The sequence below is a fragment of the Oncorhynchus kisutch genome, linkage group LG27, assembly GCF_002021735.2.
Source record: "Oncorhynchus kisutch isolate 150728-3 linkage group LG27, Okis_V2, whole genome shotgun sequence".
Taxonomy (NCBI): Eukaryota; Metazoa; Chordata; class Actinopteri; order Salmoniformes; family Salmonidae; genus Oncorhynchus; species Oncorhynchus kisutch.
The window spans coordinates 7,275,645-7,294,756 of NC_034200.2; the positions used below are offsets into that span (position 1 = coordinate 7,275,645).

The 19,112-nt window shown below is 41.9% G+C and overlaps 1 protein-coding gene across 1 annotated transcript; it reads right to left on the reverse strand.

Moving 5' to 3' along the window:
• Positions 1-9,944: 9,944 nt before the first annotated feature.
• LOC109872314 (protein-lysine 6-oxidase-like) lies at positions 9,945-17,754 on the reverse strand. The gene is made up of 7 exons (XM_031807060.1): positions 16,535-17,754; positions 16,324-16,432; positions 15,896-16,027; positions 13,300-13,456; positions 13,065-13,160; positions 12,753-12,868; positions 9,945-10,624 (listed from the first exon to the last, which is right to left on the reverse strand). Exons 1-7 carry the CDS (start codon positions 17,514-17,516, stop codon positions 10,618-10,620), a joined length of 1,599 nt encoding a protein of 532 aa, XP_031662920.1. The 5' UTR covers positions 17,517-17,754; the 3' UTR covers positions 9,945-10,617.
• Positions 17,755-19,112: the final 1,358 nt, after the last annotated feature.

Sequence of the window (19,112 nt, forward strand, 5' to 3'; positions counted from 1 at the left end):
CTATTCTATTGGGCCCAGTAAGCCACGCAAGCTCAATCAAGCACAGATGAAGTGTTTGAAATTATTTCAAATAGTATTTGAATCCAAGTCTGCTCAGTGTCCAGCTCTCTCTGTGGTTTACAAACCCTGTTTCCTCCTGTCACTCCAGTCTCCTCCACCCTCACCACAGAAGAGCTCTCTTTCTCCTCTGTTGACGTCAAGCCCTGTTGACCGATGACGAATGTACTGAGTGTGTACCACTACAAACTGTTAGTCACACCCACAGGAACACCACACGGCACAGTAGTTACGTGTCTCTGGCAGTGTCTCAGACGCTGTGTCCAAAATGGCACCCTATTTATTCCATATGTAGTGCACTACTTTTGACCAGGGATGCAGGCTCAGACTGTCCTGGAAAGAGTGATTGTGTGGTGATTGGGCGAGAGGGGTGAGGTTGTGAGTAGATGCTAAGCCACTGAGGATTAGGGAGAGCCACAAGGTCAAAGACGCACACACATCTGTTCTAAGGTACCGTAGCAGAGGTAGCCTACTTTTAGTCACTTGCAGGAAAACCTTTTGGATGTTCAAATTAGTTTGAAACTAATGTGCACTGTTCAACCACATTCTATATGGTTTCCTTATCATTCTAGCACTTGTGCTAAAAAATAATTACAATGTAGAAATCTTCCAAATCATGAGAAACCACCTCTCATCCTATTCAATAGCTAAGCATGTTTGGTCATTAAGTTGCTCTCATACTTCAAAATTGTGTGACTTTTCTAGTTCTCCTATTCTTTTGCAATGTTTTACACAAATACATATTTTTATTTGTAAAGACAGGCCATGGAGGCCCAGGTCAGAATAAAACATTTAAATATCCTCTTCAAAGCCAAGTTGACTGACTTCTCTGCAGTGCTGGTACAGGATCTTGATCCGCTTGATCTAGATCAAGATCTATATAGATCTCTATAGATCTATATATAAAAAAGTATTATTCACCTCAAATCTGAAATCCACAACAGAAGCTAGCCAGAAGCAAGCCAAAAGCTAGCCAGAAGCTAGCCAGTTTACTGGCTAACGTTAGTATTCAGCTAACCACGGTTGGTGGCCATCAGCTATCCTTTAGCTCTTTGGAAGTATGTTGGGGTCATTGTCCATTTGGAAGACCGATTTGAGACCAAGTTTTAACTTCCTGACTGATGTCTTGAGATGTTGCTTCAATATATCCACATAATTTTACTTTCTCATGATGCTGGAATCTAGAATTGTCTCTCCAGACCTGACTACCCTTAACCAACACAAAAACATCCTATGGCGTTCTGCATTAGCATCGAACAGCCCCCGTGATATGCAACTTTTCAGGGAAGTTAGAAACCAATGTACACAGGCAGTTAGATAAGCCAAGGCTAGCTTTTTCAAGCAGACATTTGCTTCCTGCAACACAAACTCAAAAAAGTTTTGGGACACTGTAAAGTCCATGGAGAGTAAGAACACCTTCTCCCAGCTGCCCACTGCACTGAGGATAGAAAACTCTGTCGCCACCGATAAATCCACTATAATTGAGAATTTCAATAAGCATTTTTCTACGCCTGGCCATGCTTTCCACCAGGCTACCCCTACCCCGGTCAACAGCACTGCAACCCCCACAGCAACTCGCCCAGGCCTTCCCCATTTCTTCGTCTCCCAAATCCAGTCAGCTGATGTTCTGAAAGAGCTGCAAAATCTGGACCCATACAAATCAGCCGGGCTAGACAATCTGGACCCTTTCTTTCTAAAACTGTCTGCCGAAATTGTTGCAACCCCTATTACTAGCCTGTTTAACCTCTCTTTCGTGTCATCTGAGATTCTGAAAGATTGGAAAGCTCTTCAAAGGGGGTGACACTCTAGACCCAAACTGCTACAGACCTATATCTATCCTACCCTGCCTTTCTAAGGTCTTCGAAAACCAAGTTAACAAACAGATTACCGACCAATTCGAATCCCAACGTACCTTCTCCGCTATGCAATCTGGTTTCAGAGCTGGTCATGGGTGCACCTCAGCCACGCTCAATGTCCTAAACGACATCATAACCGCCATCGATAAGAGACATTACTGTGCAGCCGTATTCATCGACCTGGCCAAGGCTTTCGACTCTGTCAATCACCACATCCTCATCGGCTGACTCGATAGCCTTGGTTTCTCAAATGATTGTCTTGCCTGGTACACCAACTACTTCTCTGATAGAGTTCAGTGTGTCAAATCGGAGGGCCTATTGTCCGGGCCTCTGGCAGTCTCTATGGGGGTGCCACAGGGTTCAATTCTTGGGCCGACTTTCTTCTCTGTATACATCAATGATATCGCTCTTGCTGCTGGTGAGTCTCTGATCCACTTCTACGCAGATAACACCATTCTGTATACTTCTGGCCCTTCTTTGGACACTGTATTAACAACCCTCCAGACGAGCTTCAATGCCATACAACTCTCCTTCCGTTGCCTCCAACTGCTCTGAAACACAAGTAAAACTAAATGCATGCTTTTCAACCGATCACTGCCTGCACCTGCCCGCCCTTCCAGCATCCCTACTGGACGGTTCTGAATATGTGGTCAACTACAAAACCTAGGTGTCTGGTTAGACTGTAAACTCTCTTTCCAGACTCACATCAAACATCTCCAATCCAAAGTAAAATCTAGAATTGGCTTCCTATTTGGCAACAAAGCATCCTTCACTCATGCTGCCAGACATACCCTCGTAAAACTGACCATCCTAACAATCCTCGACTTTGGCGATGTCATTTACAAAATAGCATCCATTATCCTACTCAATAAATTGGATGCAGTCTATCACAGAGCCATCCGTCTTGTCACCAAAGCCCCATATACTACCCACCACTGCGACCTGTACGTTCTCGTTGGCTGGCCCTCGCTTCATACTCATCGCCAAACCCACTGGCTCCAGGTCATCTATAAGACCCTGCTAGGTAAAGTCCCCCCTTATCTCAGCTTGCTGGTCACCATAGCACCACCCACCTGTAGCACGCGCTCCAGCAGGTATATCTCTCTGGTCACCCCCAAAACCAATTCCTCCTTTGGCCGCCTCTCCTTCCAGTTGACTGGAACGAACTACAAAAATCTCTGAAACTGGAAACACTTATCTCCCTCACTAGCTTTAAGCACCAGCTGTCAGAGCAGCTCACAGATTACTGCACCTGTACATAGCCCATATTTAATTTAGCCCAAACAACTACCCCTTCCCCTACTATATTTATTTATTTATTTTGCTCCTTTGCACCCCATTATTTCTATTTCTACTTTGCACATTCATCCACTGCAAATCTACCATTCCAGTGTTTAACTTGCTATATTGTATTTAATTCGCCACCTTGGCCTTTTTTTGCCTTTACCTCCCTTATCTCACCTCATTTGCTGACTTTGTATATAGACTTATTTTTCTATTGTATTATTGACTGTTTGTTTGTTTTACTCCATGTGTAACTCTGTGTTGTTGTATGTGTCGAACTGCTTTGCTTTATCTTGGCCAGGTCGCAATTGTAAATGAGAGCTTGTTCTCAACTTGCCTACCTGGTTAAATAAAGGTGAAATAAAAAAAATCAAAAGATAATAACACAGACACATAAAGCCCCCGGAAGCTTTGAAATCACTCTACTTTGACCGCTCAGCCAAGGCTGTCTGCATACAGTATCTCTCCTCTATTCATCTCCTCAGACACATGGCACTAGCCGGGACGCTGTTGACTGTTGGCCGTGCCTCCTATGTAAACAGTGAAATGACTCTGGTATGTCTGACAGTGGCTGGAACCAAGAACAACACTACTAGACTGTGTCCTACTCCCAAATGGCGCCCTATTCCCTATAGTGCACTACTTTTGACCAGAGTCCAAAAAGCAGTGCACTACATAGGGAATAGGAATAGGGTGACATTTGGGACACACACCTAGACTCTCTTCTATAACAACTACTGACACCTCCTGTTGGACTGTTGACTGATTCCACCCAGAACTAACACAGGAGTAGGATGGATAGGCATACCAGCATACCCTATAAGCTATTAATACTGCAGGTGTGGATAACCAGGAAGGTATTCTTACTTCTTACTGTTGGCTGTGTCTGGTGTCTGGTGAGGTTCCAGTCAGGGGGAAAAGTACAGACTTCCTGAGTAGTTCTGTGTGTCTGTGTGTCTGCCGGCTGGCCGGTCCGTCCGTCCGTCCGCCTGCCTTATAGGGTCAGTCCGACTGTCCGACTGCCTGTCTTATAGGAAATGTCTGTCTGTCTGTCCTGAACAGCAGCTGGGTGCTAAAACCACAAGGTTTGACTATGGTATAGACTCTTCCACATATTGTTTTTTATTTCACCTTGCATCTGGCCATTTAGTTCTGGAAATTAAGGTCATACTATTTAAAAAATGTTTTTAACAGATACTTTTTTTTAAAGGGAGGGAGCAAGAGAATATATTTTTTTATATGAAAGTGGACCCCTTATGTAAAATCCTATTACATTTCAATGCTAGTCATTTAGCAGACACTCCTATCCAGAGAAACTTACATTACACTCATCTTAAGATAGCTAGGTAGGACAACAACATATTACAACCGTATAAAGTACATTTTCTTCAACAAAGTAATTATCAACATAGCGACCTTTGTTCAAAACCTAGCGATCAAATCAAGAGATTTTAGCTTCTGCGGAGGCTAATTGAGGGATCGTTCAGACATAATCCGGGAATAGGCTGTGTATCTCTGTCCTGAAAGTTTGAGGACATTATTTTTGCTATAATCTTACAATTTTTCACTACTAGTTTCTCATTTTTATATAATAAAAAAAATGTATGTGTAACTCCATTATTTAGTTTATTTAGGTCAAATTCAGTAATTTTTATCTCAATATCAAAATACATACTGAGACAGAGGGAGACAGAGGGACGCTGTTTCATTCAGCCTCTGAAGGAAATTTATGAAACAGAGAGATGGGGAAGTCTTGGCATCAATAAATACATGCCACTGCACAACAATACATACTGTGTAAGAACTGCCTTCCCAGCCAATTCACTTTGTTGACTGATCTTTTATCTAAAAAGCAGCTCCCAATGTCCCCAATTGTCCCTAAACAATACACTCGTCTGTCTCTATACACTTAGGTCCCACAGGTCGACACCTTTACCAAAAAAAGCATGTTTCCCTACATCCCTTACACAAAAAGTGTAAAATGTTAACACAACAACCATATTCTGCAAGAGCTCAAACAGGTGGTGGTTAAGGTCTGCGAGCCCTACACCACTTCTGGTAGTCTTATCCAGCTTATCCAGCAGAGAGTACAAGACCATTCGCCAGAAGCACTCTTCTTCCACAAACATATGTTAGACATTCAGATACATCCAAAGAATGTTTATCAAAGTCTAAAATACAGGGGAGTGTACAATATGTAATACTAACTCAAAAAGAGAACTGGGTATACAACAAGAATGTTAAATGGTAAAAATAACAAACAGAAAAATACAGTATAAACAATGTAGTACAGTTCAGTGTGTCACAGGTGTAGTAAAGTGCAGAGAACTGTAGCTACAGATTGTTACAACGGATAATGTGATTTAATCAAATAGTTTTGTTATCCATTACTGGGAGTAATAGGACAGGTACTGTTTGGTGTAGCACTGACAATTTTTGACCAACCTTAGCTTGGCGATGCTTTCATCCTCGATTTGTGGAAACAGGAGTCTTAAAATGTCCGTGTCCAGTTACAGGAGGTCTGTTTGAATTTAGAAAATGCTCCATTATTAAAATAATTTTTTGTTTCAATCAAGAAATCATCTTATCTATTTCAAGTCTTCTCTCATTGATCGAGACAGTTGAGTGTCCATCCCAAAGTGCCGCATGTCATGATGACAGACACTTGTCTCGATCAATGAGAGATGACTTGAAATAGCAAGATGATTTCTTGATTGAAACAAAAAAGTATTTATTTTAATAACTGAGCATTTTTCTGAATTCAAACTAGTTGAACATACATGCATGTGCATAGGCATAGAGATTACTTTTAGAAAAATATCTAGCCTAATAGAAATAAATATGGCACAATCTTCAACTTTTGCACAGTGACCAGTCCATTCAAATGAACAGTTGAAGTTGGAAGACCCATTTGCGACCAAGCTTTAACTCAAGACTGATGTCTTGAGATGTTGCTTCAATATAGCCACATAATTTTACTTCCTCATGATGCCATCTATTTTGTGAAGTGCACCAGTCCCTCCTGCAGCAAAGCACCCCCACAACATGATGCTGCCACCCCCGTGCTTCACAGTTGGGATGGTGTTCTTCGGCTTGCAAGCCTCCCCCTTATTCCTCCAAACATAACGATGGTCATTATGGCCAAGCAGTTCTATTTTTGTTTCATCAGACCAGAGGACATTTCTTCAAAAAGTACGATCTTTGTCCCCATGTGCAGTTGCCAACGGTAGTCTGCCTTTTTTATGGTGGTTTTGGACCAGTGGCTTCTTCCTTGCTGATTGGCCTTTTAGGTTATGTCGATATAGGACTCGTTTTTTACTGTTGATATAGATACTTTTGTACCTGTTTCCTCCAGCATCTTCACAAGGTCCTTTGCTGTTGTTATGGAATTGATTTGCACTTTCGCAACCAAAGTACGTTCATCTCTAGGAGACAGAACGCGTCTGCTTCCTGAGCGGTATTACAGCTGTGTGGTCCCATGGTGTTCATACTTGCGTACTGTTGTTTGTACAGATGAACGTGGTACCTTCAGGCATTTGGAAATTGCTCCCAAGGATGAACCAGACTTGTAGAGGTCAACAATTTTTTTTCTGATGTCTTGGCTGATTTCTTTTGATTTTCCCATGATGTCAAGCAAAGAGGCACTGAGTTTGAAGGTAGGCCTTGAAATACATCCACAGGTACACCTCCAATTGACTCCACCTCAAATTATGTCAATTATACTATCAAGCTTCTAAAGCCATGATATAATTTTCTGGAATTTTCCAAGCTGTTTAAAGGCACAGTTAACTTAGTGTATGTTAACTTCTGACCCACTGAAATTGTGATACAGTGAATTATAAGTGAAATAATCTGTCTGTAAACAATTGTTGGAAAAATTACTTGTGACATGCACAAAGTAGATGTCCTAATTGATTTGCCAAAACTATAGTTTGTTAACAAGAAATTTGTGGAGTGGTTGAAAATTGAGTTTTAATGTCTCCAACCTAAGTGTATGTAAACTTCTGACTTCAACTGTACATATAAAACACAGGAAAATATATATTTTTTGCCGACACTGGGCCTGTAAGATACTGTGTAATAATGGTTGGTTCCCAAGCAAGTCACAGCATAGAATGTGTGCAACATACAAATAATGTTTGAGTGATTTTGTTAAATTAAGGGAGGGTAAACAATAGAAGTGTTAAGTATTGTTACTTTCCCCACTTTAAATGCAAAGACTGGTGGATGTCAATGAGGTTTTTTTTTTAACCACCAAACTTCAAACACAGACAGAATTCATCACCGGTCCTCCTCACACATGACTTTACTCAGAGGTGGATGAGGCGTGCGAGTGTGTGTGTGACATGTCGTCTCACGGTTTATTAAGTCTTCTGAGCTAGTGTTTATTTAATTCTGTATGTTAGTGGGGATGTCTGCATGTCCCTGCCTGCCTGCCAGTTGTACAACATCGCTGTAGGATACCGGCCCATAGCCCTGATGTATATTATGGCTGAACTCGGCTCTATTCCTCATCTCAATGAGATGACAGAGTAGCTGTGGAATTTCTCTGCTCAGTGCCTAAACCAACCTGCCTCGGGAGGCCAGCCCTGGACTCGGCTCCAGGCATGAATAGCACATTGCAGGACATCGCAGACCAGGAGCACTCTGTGTCTATACAACTGCATCCTGCCCCTGCCCCTTGCTCACATTGCCCATTTTTTTGTCAAATCTGACCTGCAAATATCCAGCCAACCCTTAACACCGATTCCACACAGACGCAGTGGAGGGAACGTCTGTGTTTGGCAGAGCATTTTTGTGGATCAGCAGCATGGCTCATAGCTAGCAAATTAATCTGAAATATTTAGCTGCCAGTTAGCTAAGTAACGGGCTGTTCCTCATTGGAATTTGTTAAGCAACAGCAACAGTTACTAACTACACTACAGAAGTGTAGAAAGCAAGCAGATTGCTCAGGGGCCTGTTTTAGCTTCTTTGAGCGTGTCAATGTTCTACTCTCTGTCTATTTCACCTGTATGTTGGCCCAATATGGTGTCATGTCTCCCAATATGGAGTATGTGTCACAACTTGCTTCCTATGCACTATATAGTACATTACTTTTGACCAGACCCTCATGGGCCCTCATCAAAAGTAGTGCAGTAGGCCTGTATAGGGAATTGGGTACCATTTGGGATACACATTAAAGGATTTTTCCTTCCTGCCAAGTTGCGCCAACAATAGCTGGGTTGATGTGATTGTCTGAGGGATGTTAAGCAGAGGCTGCCAACCATCTCCATGTACTTTAGTTCCCCTTGAAAACCCTAGCCAGGAGAACCACTCAGATGTCTGAGCTGGGTGCTAGCATTCTTCTTCATGCTGCATGGCTCACAGCTGAGCAAACAGACACTGTCTTCTCTTCAACATGGCATGTTTGAAATGACAGGCCTATCCAAAAAGGCACAGGCCCTCTCTAGAAGACCTGGCTGCCAGTAGATGTGTAAGAAACCAAGCACTGAGCATCTAATGTTCTTGTTCAAACCGTTTAAATGTTCAATGTTTGATGCTCTATTGAGTCTAGTCTACTGGCTTTTACTCAGATTGTCACTGACTGTCTGTAAATATTGGGCTGGAATTCCTAGACAGACGGGATGGAATGTAGTTGACTAAAGAGGAGGGGGATTTTCCAGGCAGACAATTTCAATAACATAGACAATCTATTCTGGCACAGACACACCTTAGAGGAGTCCAGTGTAAAACAGCTCATTTGCTGTTCGTTTTATATGTTCACTGTTCTTTCACAACAGAGTCGATGTCTGCTATGGTGACTTTAAATAGTGCATATGCATGTTGTTGTTGTTCCCAAATTGGGTTATTTATTCAATGTTACATTTCTTTCAGTTACTAAATGTGTTATAACAAGTTTGGTACATGGTGAAATAACCAACTCTTTCATTGCAGAATACACTTGATTTAAAAGGCTTGTAAAAATATCCTTTCTGTCAAAATGTGTCAGGAATAATGTACAAAAACCTCAATAACATTAAGAGATGTGACCTCTACTCCTTATCCCTACCCTACCCTTTACCTCTTAACCCGATATAGGCCATGAGACTGCTACTAGAAGTCAAGGTGTGCTTGGCATTTACAAGTGGAGAGAGAAAAGGGCTTCATTCATCCCTCTGCATTGCGCGGTGCTTTAGTAGACAAGGCAGGGCCGTTTCACATCCTCTGGCCTCTGTCTTCACAGAGCCCTGTCAGCAAACACATCGCTACAGATCACACTGCCACAGTAGAGCAGCTTGCACTGTTTGGTTCTCTGTGTGTTTGGTTCTCTCTAAGCCTCAGGGCTTAGTATTTCAGCCAAGCCAAAATCTGCACACACTCATCTCCAATCAGTACCAAGGTTGGGGTAAATTCCATTTAAATTCCAGTTAATTCAGAAAGTAAGCCAAATTTCAATTGCATATTTTACTTATTGAAATGCTTTGTAGAGAATTGGAATTTCAGCGTACTTCCTAAATTGTCTGGAATTGAAATGGAATTGACCCCCAACCCTTCCAGTCTCCATTCATCAGGTAAAATGAGACAATTTCAGTCTATACATACTGCAGTATTTACAAAGCAGCATAACAACATACTTCATATCCCTCCTACACACTTTTTGTAACATATAGTTGGTATATTTATGATCAATTCCTTCCACAAAAATCTAACGGACACAAAGGTGCCCAATGTTTCATGCGACAAAAAGAATAGCCAGATGTGAACGTATTTTTTATATTCTCACTCTTCCCCATGTTTATTGTATCAACATTAACAACAACACTTGGAATATTAACAGGTTTGAGCGTCATATAAACAACTTTTCATTACAATTTCAAATAAAACATGTCTTCATTCGCTCACACATGCATACACACTTACAAAGTGAATGGAAATATATTATTTAATTAATACTTAGCACATACAGGTCAGGCATTTGCAACGTATTAATTATGGCCACCAAGTGGTTACTCAACTGCATCTAACTATTCAACTGCAGATCAAATATCAAAAATCTAAACAATATTATTCAAGCATAGTTTAATTCAAGCACAGTACTTTTTCCATTCCATTTTCAAGATCATGCTAAATAATACAAAAATATTCCTCTTCTTCAACGGATAATGTCATATCGATATAAATACATTGTGATGTAATAATGCTCAGTAAATGCCTATGTTACAAAAGTTTTGGGTAAAAAAAATCCTCTTTTACAACTGATTTCCAAACATATAACACCCTAAATAACCCAAGGAACACATGAAGTTTTGAGGGGAATGCTGCACAATTTTATAAAAACGACTCCATCTACAACTGCAACAACTGGTTGAGATTGTTGTAGTTTACAGTACTTCAAGAGACAAGAGGAAAATGCCTAGAATCTTACATTCCAAGGAAAGATTTAACCCCTGTGGAGATAGGAAGAGAGAGATGAACATTAAGAAATATTTAGTGTCTCAAATCATATTTACAGTGTATTTGGAAAGTATTCAGACCCCTTCCCTTTTTCCACATTTTGTTAGGTTACAGCCTTATTCTAAAAATGATAAAATAAAAAAAATTCATCATCAATCAACACACAATGCCCCATAATGACAAAGAAAAATTTATTTTTAGAAATTTATTTATTTATTTAAATGTTTTTAAAAAAAAAACATATACCTTATTTAAATTAGTATTCAGACCCTTTGCTATGAGACTCGAAATTAAGCTCAGGTGCATCTTGTTTCCATTGATCAATCTTGAGATGTTTCTACAACTTGATTCGAGTCCACCTGTGGTGAATTAAATTGATTGGACATGATTTGGAAAGCCACACACCTGCTATATAAGGTCCCACAGTTGACAATACATGTCAGAGCAAAAACCAAGCCGTGAGGTCGAAGGAATATTCCGTAGAGCTCCGAGACAGGATCATGTCGAGTCACAGATCTGGGAAAGGGGTACCAAAAAATCTCTGCAACATTGAAGGTCCCCAAGAACACAACGGTCTCCATCATTCTTAAATAGAAGAAGTTCGGAACTGGTCAGTGAGATGACCAAGAACCTGATGGTCACTCTGACAGAGCTGATGGTCACTCAGTTCCTCTGTGGAGATGGGAAAACCTTTCAGAAGGACAACCATCTCTGCTGCAGCACTCCACCAATCAGGCCTTTATGGTAGAGTGGCCAGACGGAAGCCATTCCTCAGTAAAAGGCACATGACAGCCCGCTTTGAGTTTCCCAAAAGGCACCTTGTCACGACTCCAACCGAAGGTGGCTCCCCTTCCCATTCGGGTGGTGCTCGGCGGTCTGCCCGTTTCTTTGTGCGGGATTGATCATTCTAACCCTGGTGTTTGCTACAGACGAATGTGTTCGTGTATTTAGTGCCTGACTGTTTTCGTTCCCTGTGTCTGGGGCATTTTGTTTGAGCACCCAAAAGTGTGGTGGCCGTGGTTCACCGTGTGTGCATTAAAGGAGCACTTTATTGAACTCTCTGCTTTCCTGCGCCTGATTTCACCCTCACGACACCCAGGACCTTACACACCTAAAGGACTCTCAGACCATGAGAAACAAGATTCTCTGGTCTGATAAAACCAAGATTGAACTCTTTGGCCTGAATGCCAATCGTCACGTCTGGAGGAACCCTGGCACCATCCATACTGTGAAGCATGGTGGTGGCAGCATCATGTTGTGGGGATGCTTCTCAGTGGCAGGGACTGGGAGACTAGTCTGGATCAAGGGAAAGATGAACGGAGCAAAGTACAGAGAGATCTTTGATGAAAACCTGCTCCATAGCGCTCAGGACCTCAGACTGGGACGAAGGTTCACCTTCCAACAGGACAAAGACCCTAAGCAGACAGCCAAGACAACACAGTAGTCGCTTCAGGACAAGTCTCTGAATGTCCTTGAGTGGCCCAGCCAGAGCCCGGACCTGAACCCAATTTAAATTTCTGGAGAGACCTTTCAGGTCTGTACAGCGACACTCCCAATCCAACCTGACAGAGCTTGAGATGATCTGCAGAGAAGAATGGGAGAAACTCCCCAAGTACAGGTGTGTCAAGCTTGTAGCGTCATACCCAAGAAGACTTGAGGCTGTCATTGCTGCCAAAAGGTGCTTCAACAAAGTACAAACAAAGAGTAAAGGGTCTGAATACTTAGGTGAATATGACATTTCATTTTCTTTTTAATACATTTTCCAGAATGTTTAAAAACCTGTTTTTGCTTTGTCATTATGGGATATTGTGTGTAGATTGATGAGGAATTAAAAAAAAACTGTTTAATCCATTTTAGAATAAGGCTGTAAAAGTAAAAAAAATATGTGGAGAAAGTCAAGGGGTCTGAATACTTTCCGGATGCACTGTATGCTATTATACTAATTGTAATGCTATTACAATCATGAAAAACATCTATATTTGCCATCCAGACTCTATTTTCTGCACTTACATGCCCTTTGGGATGGTAAAAACTATGCAGGGCTGAGACCTTGATATCTATGACATCATGGCCAATCACAGAGAATATATGATTATATTGGCCAATCACAGAGAATCTTACCTGGTTAGCCGACAGTTCCGTGTTTGAACCTGAGTACCTGTGTATGTGACATCACATCTCACCACGTTGTTGGAATAGTCTGACTCTTGCACATGATAACTGGGGTTGACTGTGACCTAAGAAAATAAAGGTTTGTGTGAACAACACTGCTTCGGTGAGATGGCCAAAGCACATACAGATCGGACTAGGCAAAAAAAAATGCATTTAAAGTGAATCATTACCAAACAGAGAGTTCCTGTTGTAAGCTTTAGACAAATCAAATCAAATGTTTTATTTGTCACATGCGATCCAGACACAATATAATGTAGTTACCCTCAGGACGTAGTTTCCTGTAGGAACATCAGTGATGTCGATCCACTGACAGTCAATATTCGCAGCATATGTATCATGACATCCTGGACTCAGCCCCTGTTCAACACAAAACACAGTTATAGCAAAATGTGGATCATATTCACCTTTTGTTACATCAGTAGGGGCCCTAAGCACTTTGTGCAGTACCCGTACCTCACAAAATGGTATGATCTTGTGTTTGTAGTGCAGTACTCACCTGTGTATGTGCTGTGCATGCGTAGCGGCGTCTGAATCCAGCATCACAGCCCGTGTCCTCCAGACAAAAACTGGCCTTGTGTCCCTCTGCCACCTTCCTTCCTGTTGTGACCTCCAGCAGATCATAGTTACTGAAGGCATCCATACTGTGGTAGTGTCTAGGGCAGGAAAAAGGAGGGAGTTTTTACATACTGTATATACCATCGTTGTGCAGTAAACCCATGAAAAGTAGTGCACCTAAGCTGAAATCTGGTGTTTGGAGGGTGTTTGAATGTAAACCCAATGTAACTGTTATGATACGCAGAATGTATTTCAAAGCAGAATGGATGTACTCTGAAACACCCAAAGTGGTTCTTATTTTTAAGAAAGTGTTGTGAAAACACTATTTGGTGTTTTAGTTCATGTAAAAGTCAGGATCAAAACACAAACAGAATATTTTGTCAGACTGTGTCTCTCATTCAATCATTTATGCTATTGGTTTATAGCACACATATTGATTGATGATTTTCATTCAATATTTTGATAAACATTTTAAAGAAGACACTGGGTCTCCTGGCTTGTCAAAACACCGCCCGAGTCCAATCAGCCAGTCTTCAGGACAAAATAGTTGTGCTTAACCACCCTTGTTACACTGAGCACATGGGGCCTGATTCAAACTTGAGATAAGTACGACTTAACATGGGCTCAATGAAATATGGATTTAAGCCCATGTTAGATCAACTTATCTTAGGGCCTATAGAGAATTTTCTGGGGGTGAAATTACACCTTAATTTTTGTGCTTTGTTTAGACATATTAAAAACAGGAGGAGAACGAAAAGGAGTGAAAGTTGGACAGGCGGAAGTGGGAATTTAACCCTGACTGCAGGGGGAGTAAGACAACAGCTTTCTTTGGAATTTGACCCCCACATCCACACAGCCACATACTGTGTGAGGAACTTAGGCCCCAATATCAGAACCAAAATGTGAACTTCAAACATTGTGCTGCCGTACTATTCAGAATTCACCCAGTCTGATGCATGGAGGTGGACAGAGGGCATGCATGGCAGGTGTGACCTCTAGCAAACTCTATGGTCAAGTATAAAGACGGCCCTTCAAAAACTCAGACAGGTGAGAGCACACCAAACACGCAGATGAAACTCTCCAAAACAATCTAAGAAAGTATGTAAATGAAAATGTGACTACAAAATGTTAGCACTAGTGATGGGAAAGTGAGGCTTTCTGAAGGCTTCGGCACTTTCACCAAATTGTGACGAAAAAACTGGTCATTACTCTTAACTTCATTATCTGTTCACAATGCACATTAGTGACATCTGCTGGCCAGCAATAAATAGCAGCATGTGATTATCAGAGACACTTTTTTCTCCTCTGTTTTCATGAAAACTCCTTCACTTAGGGCCCCCAAAAGGCTAGGACTGGCTCTGATTGCGTGTGTCGGTATGGATTTGGGTACGTAGACCCGTGAGCCACTGTGACACCACATGATGAGTTCGGATTTTGTGGCTCCCACCCCCATCAAACTTGCCCATCCCGACATTAGCATAACGGTTGACTGGTAGATCATATTGAGCAATGGGCTGGTTTGTATATGTGCTAACAAGTTTTGTATAAATACTACTGCTAACATTAGCAGTCATTGGGCAGGTTTCTATTGACCCAGGTTTATTCGACAAAATAAATAAATAATGATTGCTGAATCATTTTGAAGGTATGTGGGGAATGTGATGTCATCACATTACTATAAAGCTCCACTCCACATTTAATTTGAAATGCATACTGCTTTCTAAATCTATTTGTCCACTATAAAAATGTTTCTTTGCAAGGACAAGGTTTGTCAAGACTGCGAGAATGCCTGAACTGCTTCACCTTGCTTTTCTGGTTGGCTGTATGCAAGTTTCATCATCCAATTATTTCAGATTTACAGTTGTGTAGGTTTCACCATTGTACGGGCCCTGGCGATATGTTGGCTTGTGAGAATGATTAGGATATGGCAAATATTTGTCAAATCTTACATTCTTTCCATGTTGGCTTTTGCGGGTTATCTGAGACATGATAGGTGGGAGGGCTTACAGGATCTCGGGAATGTATTAATTAATGCGCAAATAGTCTAAGTGGATAATGGAAATACTCCAAGCACTTTGTTTTTATTCAACACACTTTTTTTGGGGTGTGACACCATTACGCCCAACAGTTTTTATCGACACAAGACAATTCAATGGAAACGCACCGTAGCAGGCAATTGTCGTATCTGTTTGTCAACTTTCTAAATGTCGACAAAAAATTATTGTAAAAGTTAATGGAAACATAGCTAACGCATGTATTTATTTTCCATGAATGTTATATATAATGTCATATTTACGGTGATTTTGAAGAATATTGAGGAATACATGCTTACACCTACAATGATTAAGAAACTACACAAGACAAACAAAACGATCACAGATATCACAGATTGTTACATTTACACACAGGTCCCCTAACAGCACAATAACTTGTATTGCCTGTCAGGAGTGACTAATTCCTATGGAATGAGGGAGACCTGAGACAAATGGAGCTAGTTCTTTCTACTTCCTATACGCAATTTACTTGGATTTACTTACTGGTGACAGCTGTGCCATTCCCACTGGTGTCTTGGTTTGACCGGAAGGAAGTCAGTGGTGCCTTGGTTCTTGACCTTCTGGGGGAAGCGGAGCAGTACTCTGTAGTCTATGTCCCTGGCTGTGCTCGCTGACCTGGGAGAGATCACATATGGAAAGAAACATTAACTGTCATCCTATCAGATCAAGTAAACATTTGCAATGGTCAAAATTGGCTGTAGAAAACAACAGTAGCTAAGTGGGATCCTCTTTGTTGCTTATTGAGTCACAAATTACCAGTCGAAGGCATTATTGACATTAACCACACATAACTGCAGGAATTTAAGAGACAATGGGATAATGTTGATTTTTTTCTGAAAGTGTATGTATTGTGGATTAAGAGATAAACATAACTTGTAATATAAAAGAAAGCCAGTTGCATAGGCACTTACCTCGCCAAACAGTTCTCCTCAGCTGCACAGCGCAGCGAGTACATCTGCATCCGCTGGATGTAGGCACCAGCCTGGATGGAATACGGGTCTGGGACGAGGTCTGGGAGCCCTTGGGAATGATATAAGGCATTAAATATGGCTTTATAATCGCTTATAACGATTGCACCAGGAACATTTAAAATTCTACACGTGCGACAATTAGCATACTCACCATTCTGGAAATATCTGGTTCCGTATCCAGTGCCAGGAGCTGGCGCCGGGGGACGCCGCGTGCGCACTACCGGCGTTCTGCCTCTGGAGGGGTACATGTTGTAGAAAACGGAATTCCGGTGGTTTTTAAAAGGGTTCCTAGGGTCGTCCGAGACCATGTCCTCGCCGTTACTCGCTGCCTCGATCGACGTCTCAGCACTGTTATTCGGTCTGGGTAGTGGAGGAGCATCCCTGCGGTTGGGGACGACATAACCTGAGTTGGAATGTTCCATTTGTGCAGTTTGCCTGGAGATGGATGCTTCCGGCTCAGCGCGTATCTGTTGGTATTCTCCACCTGGCACAAGCACTGCCTCGCTTCCCCGGGGTGGAGAGGCATGAACCCCCGAGCGAGTATCCCCGGTAGCATCCTGAGTGACTGGCGTTCCTCTCCTCGGTATTCCGCTACCGGAGAACTCGGGGAGCAGCGCGGGGACTGATGCGTTGACTCGGTATGTGTACTCTGGAGAGTAGCGCCGTGCGCCAGGGGACCCAGCCACTCCCGCTCGGTATGGAACCGCAGGTTGCTGTCTGGCGCCTGAGTGCCGCCGAGCATTGGGCACCACGTACTGCCCATTGTCATGTCCTAGAGCTACAGATCCAGGATCTAGAACATTGTTGGTTTGGTCCCGTAAATGTTCTGCGCCTAAATTCGATTCCACTCGTCCAGATCTTATGTGAGCCACTCTGCCTTCCCGCGTTCCAGGCTGAGTCTGGCCGGTGCCATCCCTCCTAGTGCTCACGTATACCGTGGACTGGCTCCTTGGGCGCGCCAGTGGTTGATACTCTGACCCGGTGCTCATTAGACTGTACACCTGACCGTTATTCTTCCACTGAATCCTCTGCCGCCACGGCCCCACTCTCTCACGCGGTGGCTGCTGCTGTCCAGTAATAAGATGAGCCAGTCCTTGGAGGAGGTAAAATAGTAAAACCGACCATTTCGCCATAACTGTTAATTTAAACGTACTAACCCCACACTAAAACCCACTACGACATTAAACAATAGGCCTGCTCTGTGACATGTAGGCCTATTTTGCAGAGAATAGGTTAATTAAGGTGGGTGTGTGGAGTAGATCAAAGTTCTGAGGAGGAGCGCGCGCACTATCCGTTTTAATGAGTAGGCCTACGCAATATAGCCTGGCAGTTTTCTCTGCATGCGGCGCTATTGACAGTTGGAGAGAACAGGAAAATTGGAATTCTCAGACATTTTATGAAAACGGGCTAGTTTATTTACGCATGCACAGAAAGCCTGAGGTTCGAGAGAAACGCTTTAACCCTTTCCTCCCTGTGAAGTGCAGTTACACAAGGCTTATACTGTACTGTAGCTTACACAAGCATTGAGTTTACTCAGCGAACTTTACGCAGTGGTGTCGTTTGGGGTCATCTAAATAGTATCGTCATTTTTTTGTGTTTCTCATTATCAATTTGGGCAATACTTCAATAAAATGGATACAAATACAAGGAAATGTTTTATGTGTCTCTGATTTCCGCATTTTAATACATTTGGCAAATGTTTTTCGTAAAAATGATCAAATAGCTAGCTACCCATTATAAGAAAAAATTATTGGACTCAACAACATAAAAGTTTGTAATTATTGTCCCTCTCTTCTAAAGTAAGAAATATAAATTGTTCAATCTCATCACCACATGCTAAATAATGAAAATTGCTTGAGGAGAGACTAGGCCTATCTATTAAATGACTACTTCCTTGCTTTTATACACTATACCTTTCTTCAGTGAATATTGGTTGTTCAATCATAAAATAGGCCTAACCAACTTTTCTACATATATTTAATTGTGAACAACACAGTGGGCTAATATACATATCCAAGTGCTGACATTTCTAAACTCTCTCATCCCTCTGTCTGTCTGTATGGACGAACAAGCCCTGGTATGGGAGAGCAGGCCATGGGGTGGCAGTATAAATCTGTGTTTGAGATACTTGTCAGGACATGCTGTCACAGAGTTTCTGTTAGGCTAGTTGCATTGAAACATTATCACAATTCGACCTTGGACATTCCATATTGCTATTCATAATACAGCGTCTAATGACACATGAAGTTAATATTGAAATAGAATCAAATCAATCACACATATTCTGTTAATTTGGCTTGAGGCAGACATACTCACTACAATGATACAGTTGATACTGGGGTCTGTGGACACATTCTTATGTGGAAAATATTTTCATATGGTAGGCTACATCAGATCAATTGAATCGAATATCTCCTACAAAATGTGATTATTGGTCAGTTGGCACCTTGGAGAGACCAGGAGAAGTCAGTGCGTGAACACATGCGTAAGGGCATTTTATAGGCTGCTGGCCCAATAGCATGCTTTCTGGCAAAATAAATCTGTTGCAAAATGTGCAGCTGAGGAGAACAGTTTGGCGAGGTAAGCTGTAGGTGTCCATGCAACTGGCTTTGTGCTCTATTTTTTCACAGTACATGTTCTTCATATATCATATATATATATTATTCATATAAATAATTTCTGCATTATCCCATTGTCTTGTAGATTCGGAGTGTTTAATAGTCACATGT

Coding starts and splice junctions, on each gene's coding strand:
- LOC109872314 (XM_031807060.1), bottom strand. CDS start 17,516: ATGGCGAAATGGTCGGTTTTACTATTTTACCTCCTCCAAGGACTGGCT. Junction 16,433..16,534: donor AACCAGATATTTCCAGAATG/GTGAGTATGCTA, acceptor ATCATTCCCAAG/GGCTCCCAGACCTCGTCCCA. Junction 13,457..15,895: donor GAATGGCACAGCTGTCACCA/GTAAGTAAATCC, acceptor TTCCTGCCCTAG/ACACTACCACAGTATGGATG.